The 13,703-nt window shown below is 39.7% G+C and overlaps 1 protein-coding gene across 5 annotated transcripts in view; it reads left to right on the forward strand.

Annotated features, from left to right (window-relative positions):
- Trip11 (thyroid hormone receptor interactor 11) overlaps positions 1 to 13,703 on the forward strand; it is a 71,095-nt gene that overhangs the window by 36,002 nt on the left and 21,390 nt on the right. For 4 of the 5 annotated variants that reach the window (XM_076921379.1, XM_076921380.1, XM_076921381.1 and 1 more), the window contains 3 exons: positions 581 to 744; positions 2,185 to 2,288; positions 13,544 to 13,643. In XM_076921379.1, the coding sequence (XP_076777494.1) occupies positions 581 to 744; positions 2,185 to 2,288; positions 13,544 to 13,643 (368 nt within the window). Of the gene's footprint in view, positions 1 to 580; positions 745 to 2,184; positions 2,289 to 8,756; positions 8,901 to 13,543; positions 13,644 to 13,703 lie in introns of those variants that run through there. The other variant, XM_076921383.1, reaches the window with a different exon arrangement.

Raw genomic sequence — 13,703 nt, forward strand, 5'->3', positions numbered from 1 at the left:
CTCAAAAGTCACAAAGACAAATAAATAAATAAATAAACTAATTTTTAAAAAGATATAAGTCAGAATAGGTGCTGTGATGGTTAGTGTTGCCAGTCCGACAGGATTATCTTCTAGGTAGGTGTCAGACCTCTGGGCATGCCTGGGAAATTATTCAGAGAGAGTTATTGAGGTAGGAAGACCTATGTCTTCCGTGGACAGCACCTTTCTGTGGTCTGTGGTCCCGGATTGAGTAAAAAGGGAAAAGCAAGCTAAATACAATCATTGCCGTCTGCTTCTTGACTGTGGATGCATATGGCCAGCAGCCTGTACTATGGGTGGTGGTGGTACTTATATGCAGTGTAAATGGCCAGAATGCCTCCAAACTATGCACTTGATAGTGAATATGCAGCAGATGTTGGGTTTCACCCCAGTTTTAAAAATTCAGAGAAGTGTTTGTCTTGCTACATTTGCACTAAAATACCTTGCAGTCTAACCAGAATTTAATGCATTAAGATGTAGGGAAAGCATTTTGTTGTTTTTATATTTGTTGTTAAATTACTTAAATAGATGAAGCAGTTTGCCTTTCTTTGTTTATTTGAAGTCACCAAGCCAGTGTGCAAGTAGAGTCTTTGCAAGAGCAGCTGAACCTGGTCTCCAAGCAAAGAGATGAGACTGCACTGCAGCTTTCCGTCTCGCAGGAACAAGTAAAGCAGTATGCTCTGTCACTAGCCAACCTGCAGATGGTTCTCGAACACTTCCAACAAGGTGAGCTACTTGCATGCTTGTTGTCTTCGTAAAGAAACATTGTGGTTATAGTAGTTTGGCCAGATTTGAATATGAAGTTAGGCATAGGAAATCCATAAATGGTTACTGACTTATTAAGAGGAATGTTAAGTCAGCATCACCAAGTTAATTCATTCTTTTTTTATGATTACAACTATCATAATTTTTAAAGTTTTAGTATCTTATCACTAACTGTGATGAAGTTTAGGAGTTAGAAAAGAAACCCAGTGAAGAAGGAGAGTCAAGTGACACAGGAGGATGCATAGGGCTGATAAGATGGCTCGGGGAGTAGGTGCTTGCTGCTAAGCTTGACGACCTGAGTTTGATTCCCCAGGACTTTGTAGCGGAAGGAGAGAACCCATTCTTACAAGTTCTTCTCTGACTTCCACATGCACAGTGGTCTGAATGCGCGCAGAACTACACAGGAAGTAAATAAATAAGCATTTATTAAGTGGCCTGGAGTGGTGCCACACAACTTTAGTACCTACACTAGGGTAATAGCCAGACAGGTTTCTGTGAGTTCTAAACAAGCCTGGTCTACATAGAGAATTCCAGGACAGCCAGGGCTACATAGACAGACCCTCTCTTAAAAGTCTCAAAAAACAAAAATGAAAGAAAAAAATTGTAAAAGAAGAGCATACAAAGAAGAGATGATACACATATAGAAAGGATTGTTAGATTTTTTTAATTTAAAAATAGCCCCTTTTAAGTATTAATCATCATAATTACTATCCTTTGATATATCAGCTAGTTCTTAACTGTTCATTTGTATTTGAGGTGGCTGCAAATAGAAAATACTGTTTTAGAGACAGACTAATGGAGACTAGTGTTTTTATGCTAAAAACAAGTATCATCTTTGGTTTACTGTGTTAGATCACTGACCCATCAATTTGTTGATGCAATACATCGAGTAACTGTTAATTGGGCTAACTGCTAGTTTGATGAGGAGGATATTTTTGTGCATAACAAAACTTTAATTTGTACTTATGTGATCCTTTAGGGCTATATGTTTAGTTGAAATCTTGAAATATACTATTCCTTATATCTTGCCAGATATGGTAGTCTACACCTTTAATCCTAGCACTCAGGAGACAAAGGCACATGACTGTTGAGTTACATAGATCCAGGCAGGGGTACATAGTGGGACAAAACAAAAACAAAAATAAAAACAAAAACAAAAAAACAAACCCAACCCTATTTTTTAATGTAATTGAAATGTAATAGGCTGAGGGTGAGAACAAAGGAGGGTGGTGTGGTAGCTGTAGAGAGAGTTAGTAAAAGGAGCAGAGTGGGATGTTACCCAGGAGAGAAGAGCCTGCAAGGCAGAGACATGTTCATTAGGACAGTTAGACTGCTCTGAGGTGACTTTTTTTTTAATTATTATATTATATTATATTACTATAACTTTTCCTTTGTCCTTAGAGGAAAAAGCTATGTATTCTGCTGAACTAGAAAAGCAAAACCAGCTCTTAGCTGAATGGAAGAAAAAGGCAGAGAGTCTGGAAGGAAAAGTGTTAACGCTGCAGGTAGGCAAAACAACTTTGCTTTTAAGATCTATGACTTTGAAGTAGTCTCATAAACCAATCATCTACTGTTTAATGTTTGAGTGAGTGTATCTAGCCCTCTGCTGTTGGGCTAAGAATCTCTCAGTTGAGTTAACATTCAGAGCAGCCCCAGTGAATGTGAGCTGAAAGTCACTTTAAATACTTTAGCACACTTTAGTGTCTTAGGGACTCTGCTAAATGAAAACAAATTAGTCTACAGAATTAAGTTGAATTTTTCTCTTTTGAACAGAATGTTTGTATACTGTATTTCATCCTTATTCAGGGCTTTACATATTATCTCATTTGATCTTTTCTTGTGGTTCTCTGTTGTTACTGATGTGTGATTTGAGGGGGTTTGATGTGTTTGGTGTGTTTTGTTTATTGAGTCAGGGGCTCACTGTGTAACCCAGGCTGCACTTGATCTCTCAGCAGTCAGTTCTTGCTGTAGCCTTGCATATGCTGGGATGCAGAGTGAGTCACTGGACTCAGTCTTTCATTATATAGCCTCTTGAAATGTTTTCCCCCTATTTTCTATTTTATATATAATGTCACATATAAAGTATGGGTGAAATCAACCTCTTTGCTGAGATATGATGCCAAAATGATTTGCTTTGGAGACACTTTTCTCAGTCATAGGTAGACTCTGGCAATAGCTGGTGAAAGTAATAAAATACCTTTTTTTTTTTTTTCTTTTGGTTTTTTGAGACAGTTTTTCTGTGTAGCCCTGGCTGTACCTGGAACTCACTCTGTAGACCAGGCTAGCCTCGAACTCAGAAATCCACCTGCCTCTGCCTCCCAAATGCTGGGATTAAAAGCGTGCACCAGCATTGCCCAGCAATAAAATACCTTTATCTGGAGTTAGTGATGGGCATTCTGTTTAGGATTGGGGATAGTTTAAGGAAGGAAACATATTTCCACTGTTTAAAATTTTTTATTAAATATTAAATGGCTGTAAAAATATTAATGTATATATTACTATATGTAAAATAAGTACATGACAGAAGGATGGCAGTTGAGCAAATGCCCACATTCTCTCTACCCAGTGTATTGGAATGCTGTCTTCCAGAGTCTGCCTTCCAGTTGTTTGTATAGAAATTGGATTCTACTTTTTTCCTATTTACTGAGATGGAGTTTTATATTCTGTGCATGCAGTGTGCTTATTATGTACTTCCTTCTTTTTTTTTTCTTTATCTTTTTTAAAAAAAATTTATTGGATATTTTATTTACATTTCAGATGCCATCCCCTTTCCCCATTTCCCCTCCCTAGAAAACCCCTATCCCATCCCGTCTTCTCCTTTTTGCTTTTATACATATTTTTTAATGTTAATCAAAGGCTTTATAAGTTTGGTAATGCTCAATAACAAGATGCCCATACAATCAGAAGTGTAACCCAATACCCAAACTAGATATATCAGCTATCTTTGACTGGCGGAGACATGCCTCCATGTCCCCCCCTCCCCACTCTCTTTTGTTACCTAGCTCCTCCTCTCCTCCTCCTCCTCTCCTTATTCTTCCTCTTCCTCACCTTACTCCTCCCACCTTAGCTCCTCCTACATATCACCCTTCCTGTTAAAATAAAACTTTTCTCTTAAAATACAATTAGAGCATAACTATACCAATTTGTGTCAGTAAGGTACAAGATAGATCTAATACCCACCCAGTCCATCATTTTGTTGACTAACCAGAACCTCTGTCATCCCTCCTAACTAAAAGACTTAGTTCTGAACCTGGCTTTTTTCTTGGCTTTAGAATGAATGTCAGCTGAAAACCATCCTCTCAAATCTTTTCTCTCAAAGTAAATATCTGAGATTGGCTATGAGACTATAAGTCTTCAATCCCGTCAAAATCCAGAATGACTGAGTTAACTGAAATTATGGAAAGCACAAAGTATAGCTTCTAAAACTTAGCCAATTTATAGAAACCGCTGAACACCTGGACAGTCCCTATACTACAAAACGTTGTAGCATCCAATCTTCAGCCTTCTGGCCCAGGATCATCTGACAGACCTAGTGATGCAGAGTTATTAAGGGCTGATTACTCTGTCTTGGCAGATATAATCAATCAGTCGACTATTCGGCAAGTGTGTCCTTTTCTGGACAGTGATTTGTCTGTAGATGGAAAGAGGCAATTCTTGCCTAGTGGCTGTCTCACCACAACTGGAGTAACTCCAAGGATGCTCAATTTCTTCTTAGAATCCAAGACAGGAAGCTGTCAGGAGCAGACAGGTCTCTAATCAAAATGAACATTAATACAGAAACATTTGTCACATCAATTCTGTGGACTTCTGATGTTTTGAAAACCAACTATCCATGTAAGGCAATCTGGACTGTTGTCTGTTAACTCCTCTCAGCTATTTCTAAATAAAATATAGAAAATACCCTAACAATAAACTCAAAACCATGAATTTGCTATAGTCCCTTAACTCATAGGCTAACAGTCCCAAATCAGTTAAAAAAGTTAAAGAAGGACTGGGTCTAAGCCTTGTATTCCTAAATGTGTTATACAGGCACAATGCCCATGAGAGTATTAATATTCATCTCACTTTTATATCAATAAGAAGCTCGTACCAATGAAAACCTTAAATTTGAAATGAAAATAAACTTGTACCATTTAAGAAATTATAACTTCATCTTAATAACAATTGTACTTATTTCTACCAATAGGTTATGGCTATGCAATAAATCCTAGCTAATCCTCCCTGTTCCAACAAAACCACTACTTTTTTCCTAGAAAGATAGCCCAATATTAACCACCTTAGTCCCCAAGCCCAGGGAATAGGGGCGCAGACTCTTCATTAACTTCTTCAAGCTGATTATGGGCGTTGAGATATTAGAAGAGGGGCAGGAGTAAGAGTAAATTGATAAGCCTCTGACGCTGTGTCTTTACTGCATTCATCTGGAATCCCAGGACATCAGAGGTTCAAGCAGGTCTGCTAAGCTTGCTTGATGAGTAGACACACCAAGGCTGTGTGTTCTGCAATATACAATTCTCAAAACAAATTTTAGTATTAAGATAATTTTTTGTTTGAATTCTGGAATCTAGTCTTTTGGCGGCCTGCCTCTGTCATGTCTAATCCATATAATTCTGGGAGTTTCTATGAGGGTGTGCTCCCACCATCCTCCCATTCCCGCCTCCCTGCTCTCAAATTCCCCAACATTAGGGAATCCCAACTTTCAGGCACCAAGGCTGTCCACTTCCACTGATGCCTGGCAAGACCACCCTCAACTACCTATACAGGTGGAACCATGAGTCCCTCCCTTTGTGTTCTCAGGCTGGAGATTTTAGAATGGCTACTGCAGCTTGTTTCTTAGGACCATCTGCTTGAAAAATTGTTTTCCCGCCTTTTATTCTAAGGTAGAGTCTTTCTCTGTCTCTGAGATGGGTTTCCTGTATGCAGCAAAATGCTGGGTCCTGTTTACTTATCAAGTCTGTTAGCCTATGTCTTTTAATTGGGGGAATTGAGTCCATTGATGTTAAGAGATATTAAGGAACAGTGATTGTTGCTTCCTGTTGTTTTTGTTATTAGAGGTGAAATTATCTTTTTGTGGCTATCTTCTTTTGGATTTGTTGGAAGAGGATTACTTTCTTGCTCTTTCTAGGGTCTAATTTCCCTCCTTGTATTGGAGCTTTCTTGCTATTATCCTTTGTAATGCTGGGTTTGTGGAAAGATATTGTGTAAATTTGATTTTGTCGTGGAATATCTTGGTTTCTCCAGCTATAGTAATTGAGAGCTTTGCTGGGTATAGTAGCCTGGGCTGGCATTTGTGTTCTCTTAGGGTCTGTATGACATCTGTCCAGCATCCTCTAGCTTTTATAGTATCTGGTGAGAAGTCTGGTGTAATTCTGATAGGTCTGCCTTTATATGTTACTTGGTCTTTTTCCCTTACTGCATTCAATATTCTTTCTTTGTTTTGTGCACTTGGCGTTTTGATTATTATGTGATGGGAGGTATTTCTTTTCTGGTCTAGTCTATTTGGTGTTCTATAGGCTTCTTGTATGGTTATGGGCATCTCATTCTTTAGATTAGGAAAGTTTTCTTCTATAATTTTGTTGAAGATATTTATTGGCCCTTTAAGTTGGGAATCTTCACTCTCATCTATACCTATTATCCTTAGGTTTGGTCTTCTCATTGTGTCCTGGATTTCCTGGATATTTTGTTTTAAGAATCTTTTGCATTTTGCATTTTCTTTAGCAGTTATGTCAATATTTTCTATGGTATCTTCTGCACCTGAGATTCTCTCTTCTATCTCTTGTATTCTGTTGGTGATGCTTGCATCTATGACTCCTGATTTCTTTCCTAGGTTTTCTATCTTCAGGGTAGTCTCCCTTTGTGATTTCTTGATTGTTTCTACTTCCATTTTTATGTCCTGGATGGTTTTGTTCAATTCCTTCACCTGTTTAGTTGTGTTCTCTTGTAATTCTTTAAGGGATTTTTGTGTTCTCTCTTTAAGGGCTTCTACCTGTTTACCTGTGTTCTCAAATTCTTTGAGAGTGTTATTTATGTCCTTCTTAAAGTCCTCTATCATCATCATTAGAAGTGATTTTAAATCTGAATCTTGCTTTACTAGTGATATGGGGAATTAGGGACTTTCTTGTGTGGGAGAACTAGGTTCTAATGATGCCAAGTACCCTGGGTTGCAGATGCTTATGTTCTTGCATTTGCCTTTCACCATCTGGATCTCCTTAGTGCTACCTGCCCTGTGTCTGACTGGAGCCTGTCTTTCCTATTATTTTGGTTGTATCAGAACTGTGTGTGGTGGTTGTTACTACTGGAGTTAGAGCTGGGGCTGAAGGTCTGCTCAGTGCTCAGGTGCAGACAGGAAGGAATCAGTGCTCCAGGCCAGGAAGGACTTCCTGGGTCCTAGTGGGTCCCAGTTACTCCCTGGTTGGGGCGGGTGTTGCTGTCTTCTTACCTAAGATGCTGCCTGGGTTAGAGCTTCTGGGAGGCCCGTTTCCTCTGGGTTCTGTGAGATTGGGGTCAGAGCTGCCACCCAGAATCTGCTCAGTGCTCAGTCCCATAACGGAAGGAATGTACTTCCTTCTTTTACCTCATGGTACACATGTTTCTATCAGCTAGGCTTTGATTAGAATTGCTGAGATATAGAGTGTATATAGCAGCCTAAGTTTATTAAAGGATAGTTTTCCTTCCTTTTTTCCTTCCTTCCTTTCATCCTTCCCTCCTTCCTTCCTTTCTTGTTTGTTGTTTGTTTTGTGCAATAGCCCTGGCAGTCCTGGAATTCATGAGGATAGTTTTCTAAATATGTTCATGTTAATTTACTCTGACTATTCATGTATTAATGATTCTTGTTCTGTATCCTTGTCAACATGTTACATCATGAGATTTGGAAGTTTTACCACACTGGTGGCTGGGAAGGTATATTATTTATTTTCTACAGTTTTGACTACAGCCAGGGTAACCTATAAAGAGAATGATTTTGTTGGTGTATGTTTCTAGGGACTGAGACCTCTGATTTTGAGGGACTTGTATCTGACAAGGGCCTTCTTATTACATCATCTTTTTGTAGGACCAGAAAGACATAGCCAGGAGGGGCCTGAACCTGTCCTTTCTTATAAGGCCCACTCCACAGCAGTGGCCTTCTTCCCAGTCAGGCCCTGCTTTCAGCTGTTGGTTTCCTTTATCAAAGTTTATAAATGTATCTTGAAAGATATATTTTTGTTTTGTTTTTCTTTTTGATACAGGACCTCTCTATGTAGTCTTTGTTATCTTGGAGCTTGTTGTGTAGACTAGGCTAGCCTCGAACTCATAGAAATCCTCCTACCTCTGCCTCCCAAGTTCTGGGGTTAAAGGTATGTACCACTACAACCAGTCAAAAGATAAATTTTTATTCAACACTTTTAATTGTGTCCATTGGTCTCTTAAAGTGAAAGTCCAGATCTTTCATAAAACTAGTTTTATTTTTAATTTAAAGTATAGTTTTTCATTTTTTAAAAAATAAAATAAGCCAGAAGAGACTTAAGAGGAAATTAGTAAAAATAAAAGGTAAACAAGTAAAGTAAAATCCAAACAAATGGCAAAGTAACAAAATGTAAATGCTAATGTGCAAAGAGGCTTTTTTCTCTATTGTCCTCTTATGAGGGCTGGGCTGTAGCCCGGTGGTGGAGTGCTGGCACAGGACAGGTGACACCCTGGATTCTGTTTCCAGCACTGCAAACCCCACAGACCAAAAGACCCATGACATACATATAAACACTATGAAGCTGTGGTTTGCTTTTTTGTTTGTTTTTTAATGTTTAGATCTTTTAAAAAATACTTAAACTTTCTGTATACCAAATTTAGATGTACAGATTTGGAATAATAACATTGTTATTTAAAGTCTTTTTGTTCCAGACCTCTTCACAGTTAAACCCTTAGATAGCAGAATCAGTAAGGAGTGTGTGTATGTACATAATTTACCTATACTATTTGGGCACACATGTAATTGATTACAGGGAATTGCTTTATGATTGTAAGAGCTGGTTAAGCAAGTCTGAAGTTTGGAGGGCTGGCAGTCAAGCTGGGAAGAGCACATCAAAGGCTCAGCTGGAACTCTCAGGCACTGGACATGGCTTTTGTCTTCAGGCGGTGAGGGCTGTCACCGCAGGAGAGATCTCTGTGAGTACTGGAAGAAGCTGCTGTCCATCAAAGGGATTTTGTCGTTTTGGTTGACACCCAATCTCTGCTTTTAAGAATTTTTGATAGGTCCAGCCAGCACCTGCCAGATTACTCAGGAGCATGAGTTTTCCTTGAAGGCTTGAAGCACACTTGTAGAATGTAGTGAGGTCTGTACTTGATGACTAGGGACTATAACCTATCCAAGATCAAATCAAAAACATGGTCTGGAATTTACATGAGTAAATTCTTCAGGATAACCAAGAAAATTAGAACAAAGAAAAGCAGTAAGGAAGGATTATATCAGAATAGTGCCAGTACAACATGTTCTAGATCAATGGGACAGAGGGGGAATCCAGAAGATAACTTGAGAATTTAAAATGAAATGATTTAATTTGCTTTCCTTTGCTTTCCTTTGCTTTGCTTTTCTTGGCAGTGGTGTTTGTTAAGTCAGTGGAATGACTCTGTTGCTCCTGGGGTGTAGACCTCAGGAACTCTTGGTGGGGAGAGTCTGCTTCCTCTTCACCACCAGAGCTTTTCACTTCTCAGGGTGGGATTGGCTCAGCCGATGGCCAGCATGCCCATCTCAGGGTGGAATTTGTTCTTGTGGATCATGGGTCTGATGCTGTTGAGGGTGCCCATGCATTCTTGTTGACGTGACTGTTGCTAGAGGGATGGCTCAGTGGTTAAGAGCACTCACTGCTCTTCCAGAAATCCTGAGTTCAATTCCCAGCCACCACATGGTGGCTCACAACCATCTATAATGGGATCCCATGCTGTGTTCTGAAGACAGTGACAATGTACTCACATACATAAAATAAATAATAAATAAATAAATAAATCATAAAAAGGAGTGACTGAGTTTTGCTTACCAGATCAACATTTCATGACTACCATAATCCCTTTGCCATTTTCCCTGAGCTACACTCCCATAGTCCTGTGGTGAACTAGGCCCTAGGAAAAGGTTTTGGGACCTCAGATTACTGGGCTAGGTGCTGTACATCTGTTTATTCCTCTTGACCAGGTATCACGAATTCTAAAAATGATATTAGCTGGGCAGAGATTTAATTGCAGGATGCAGAATATGGAAGTAGGCAAATCTCTCTGTAAGTTCAAGGCCAGGTTGGTGAACATAGGGCTTTCCAAGTCAAGCAAGGCTACATAAGACTCTGTCTCAAAGTAAACACAAAAATAAAATAAAAATAAATGACATTGGCAAACTATCCATGCAGACAAAAGAAATAAATTGCAGTTATACCAAAACAAGACTCCTTACCTGGTAGTGATTTTGGCTTCTCAGAGTAGTTTTTGTTTTGTTTTAAGGCAGGGTCTTGCTGTGCTCATGCTAGCCTTTAGAGTCCTAGTAATACAGGTCTATGCCACCACATCTGGATATGCGAGTGTGTTTTTTTTTTCACTGTTAAATTTATTTCAAACCCCAATCTCCCTCCCCTTTGCCTCTGAGAGAGTACTCCCCCTGCAACCCGCCCACCCTCAGCTCACTCCCCCACCCCCTTCCCTGGGGTATCAAGTCTCTACAGGTTTAGGTGCATCGTCTCCCACTGAGACCAGATGAGACAGTCCTCTGATACATATGTGCTGGGGAGTCACAGACCAGCCCATGTATGCTCTTTGGTTGGTAGCTTAGTCTCTGGGAGCGCCCTAGAGTCGGGGTTAGTTGACACTGTTGGTCTTCCTATGGGGTTACCATCCCCTTCAGCTCCTTCAGTCCTTCCCCTAACTCTTTTATAGGAGTCCCAGACCTCAGTTCAGTGGTTGACTGTAAGTATCTACATCTGTCTTGGTCAGCTGCTGGTAGAGTTTATCGAGGACAGCCACACTAGGCTCCTGGCTGCAAGCACAACATGGCATCAGTAATAGTGTTATGGTTTGGTGCCAGCCCATGGGATAAATCCCAAGCTGGGCCAGTAACTAGAAGGCCTGTCCTTCAATCTCGACTCCATTTTTATACCTGTATTTCTTTTAGTCAGGAACAATTCTGGGCCATAAATTTTGAAGGAAGGTTGGTGACACCATCCCTCCACTAGGGGCCCTGTCTAGCTATTGAAGGTGGACTCTTCAGGTTCCATCTCCCCACTATTGGGCATTTTGGCTAAGATCATCCCCATTGAGTTCTGGGAGCCTCTGACATTCCAGTTCTCTGGGACTTTCTAGAGGTTCCTCCTACCTGCCATCCCCTTGCAGCTGCATATTTCCATTCATTTTCCTGACTCCTCTGGACTTCTCTCCTGTCTATCCTCATATCTGAGCCTGTCCCCCTTTCCCCTCCGTATCCCACCCACATGCCTCGCTCTCTCTGCCTTTCTTGATTATTTTGTTCCTCTTTCTAAGTGGGATTGAAGCATCCTTACTTGGGCCTTCTTTCTTCTTAAACTTCTTATGGTCTTGGGTTGTATCCTGGGTATTCTGTACTTTCTGGCTAATATACACTTATCAGTGAATACATACTATTGTGTGTCCTTTTGGGTCTGGGCTACCTTATTCAGGATGATATTTTCTATTTCCATTCATTTGCCTGCAAAATTCATGATGTCTTCATTTTTTATAGCTGAATAGTAAGTATTAAGGCTGCTATGACCATAATGTAGCATGTGTATGTCCAGAAGTGGTATATCTGGGTCTTCAGGTAGAATTATCTTGATGTAATTCTAACCAAGCAAGTGAAAGATCTGTATGACAAGAACTTCAAGTCCCTTAAGAAAGAAATTGAAGAAGATATCAGAAGATGGAAAGATCTCCCATGCTCATGGATCTGTAGGATTAACACAGTGAAAATGCCCATCTTAACAAAAGCAGTCTACAGATTCAATGCAATCCCCATCAAAATTCTAACACAATTCTTCACAAACATGGAGAGAACAATTCTCAACTTCATATGGAAAAACAAAAAATTCAGGATAGCAAAAACAGTTCTAAACAATAAAAAAACTTCTGGGGGAATCACCATCCCTGACCTCTCGCTGTACTGTAGAGCAATAGTGATAAAAACTGCATGGTATTGGTGCAGAGACAGGCAGGAAGATCAATGGAATAGAATTGAAGATCCGGTCACTTGATCTTTGACAAAGAAGCTGAAACCATCCAGTGGAAAAAGGACAGCATTTTCAGCAAATGGTGCTGGTTCTGTTGGTGTTCTGCTTGTAAAAGAATGCAAATTAATTTGTATCTATTACCTTATACAAAGCTCAAGTCCAAGTGGATCAAGGACCTCAACATAAAATCAGATACACCGAATCTATAGAAGACAACGTGAGAAATAGCACATTGGCACAGGAGAAGTTTTCCTGAACAGAACACCAATGGCTCAGCCTCTAAGATCAAGAATTAACAAATGGGACCTCATGAAAGTGAAAAGCTTCTGTAAGGCAAAGGACACTATCAATAAGACAAAACGGCAACCTACAGATTGAGAAAAGATCTTCATTAACCCTACATCTAAAAGAGGGTTAATACCCAAAATATATAAAGAACTCAAGAAGTTAGACTCCAAAAAAACCCAAATAACCCAATTAAAAAATGAGGTACAGAGTTAAACAGAATTCTCAACAGAGGAATCTCAAATGGTCCAGAAGCACTTAAAACAATGTTCAACATCCTTAGTCATCAGGGAAATGCAAATCAAAACTATGCTGAGACTGGATCAGAATGGCCAAGGCCAAAAACTCAAGTGACAACACATGCTGGGAGGATGTGGAGAAAAAGGAACACTCCTCCACTGTTGGTGGGATTGCAAACTGATACAGTCACTCTGGAAATCAATCTGTTGGTTCCTCCATGAGAGTGTTTTTGATGGTGTGATGACCTGGGCAGTCCTTCTGACATTTAGTAGACTAGGGATTATCAAAAGTATTTTTATCGAGAAATACTATATTAGAAATTTAAATACAGAGAACAAAATATTTTACAATAAACTCTTGACTATATGTACAGTCTAGAAGTAAGGAGGATTTTAATCCCCATTAAACTCAAGAAACTATAAGAGTAAAGGAGAAACTTTGTTCCTTAACCTACAGAGGGGTTAAATGCTAGTAGTCAGTAGACCAATTTGTGACCTCGTTTTCATTGCTCAGAGAACAAAGGGTTTCTATCTACCATACAAGGTACTTACACTAACTGATGGTGAGGCAGTGAGGTAGAGATACACAAGCTGTGACTAAAGGGAGGTCTTCATATAAGAAAGTAGATCCATGCCGATGTCAGGGCAGGACTTGTTCTTGTGGATCATGTGCCTGATGCCGCTGAGAGCGAAAATGTGCATTTTTGTTGACGGTGGCTTCATAGAAGAAGTGGCTAGGGTTTGCTTACAGAAACATAAAAGAACAAAACCAGCTGTTACTGTAGTTTTAACTTTATACATCTTTTAAAATTGTAGCTTGTTACTGTTACTTAAAAAATGGTTATATTATTGTTTAGTATCGTCTTTGTTTCGTTTCTGTAAAGGGCGTTGTGAAGGAGTGTGAGGTCAGCGGGCTGCACAAACCTGCACATGGCCACAGAGTCGCAGCTGCACCACTGGCTGAGCTGTTGATTGATTCTGAAGTTCCTCCCAGCCCAGTAGTTTGCAGGGCACTTTGCATACTGTTTTTAATAAACTTTCCTTCCCCAGGAACATTTGGATGAAGCAAATGCTGCATTGGATTCAGCATCAAGACTTACAGAGCAGTTAGATTTAAAAGAAGAACAAATTGAAGAACTTAAAAAGCAAAGTAAGTCTTTTTTCTGTGTTCTCTCTAACGGTGCTTCTGTTGACTCAGGGGAGCTCTTTG

Source organism: Arvicanthis niloticus, chromosome 23 (genome assembly GCF_011762505.2).
Source record: "Arvicanthis niloticus isolate mArvNil1 chromosome 23, mArvNil1.pat.X, whole genome shotgun sequence".
NCBI classification, from domain to species: Eukaryota; Metazoa; Chordata; class Mammalia; order Rodentia; family Muridae; genus Arvicanthis; species Arvicanthis niloticus.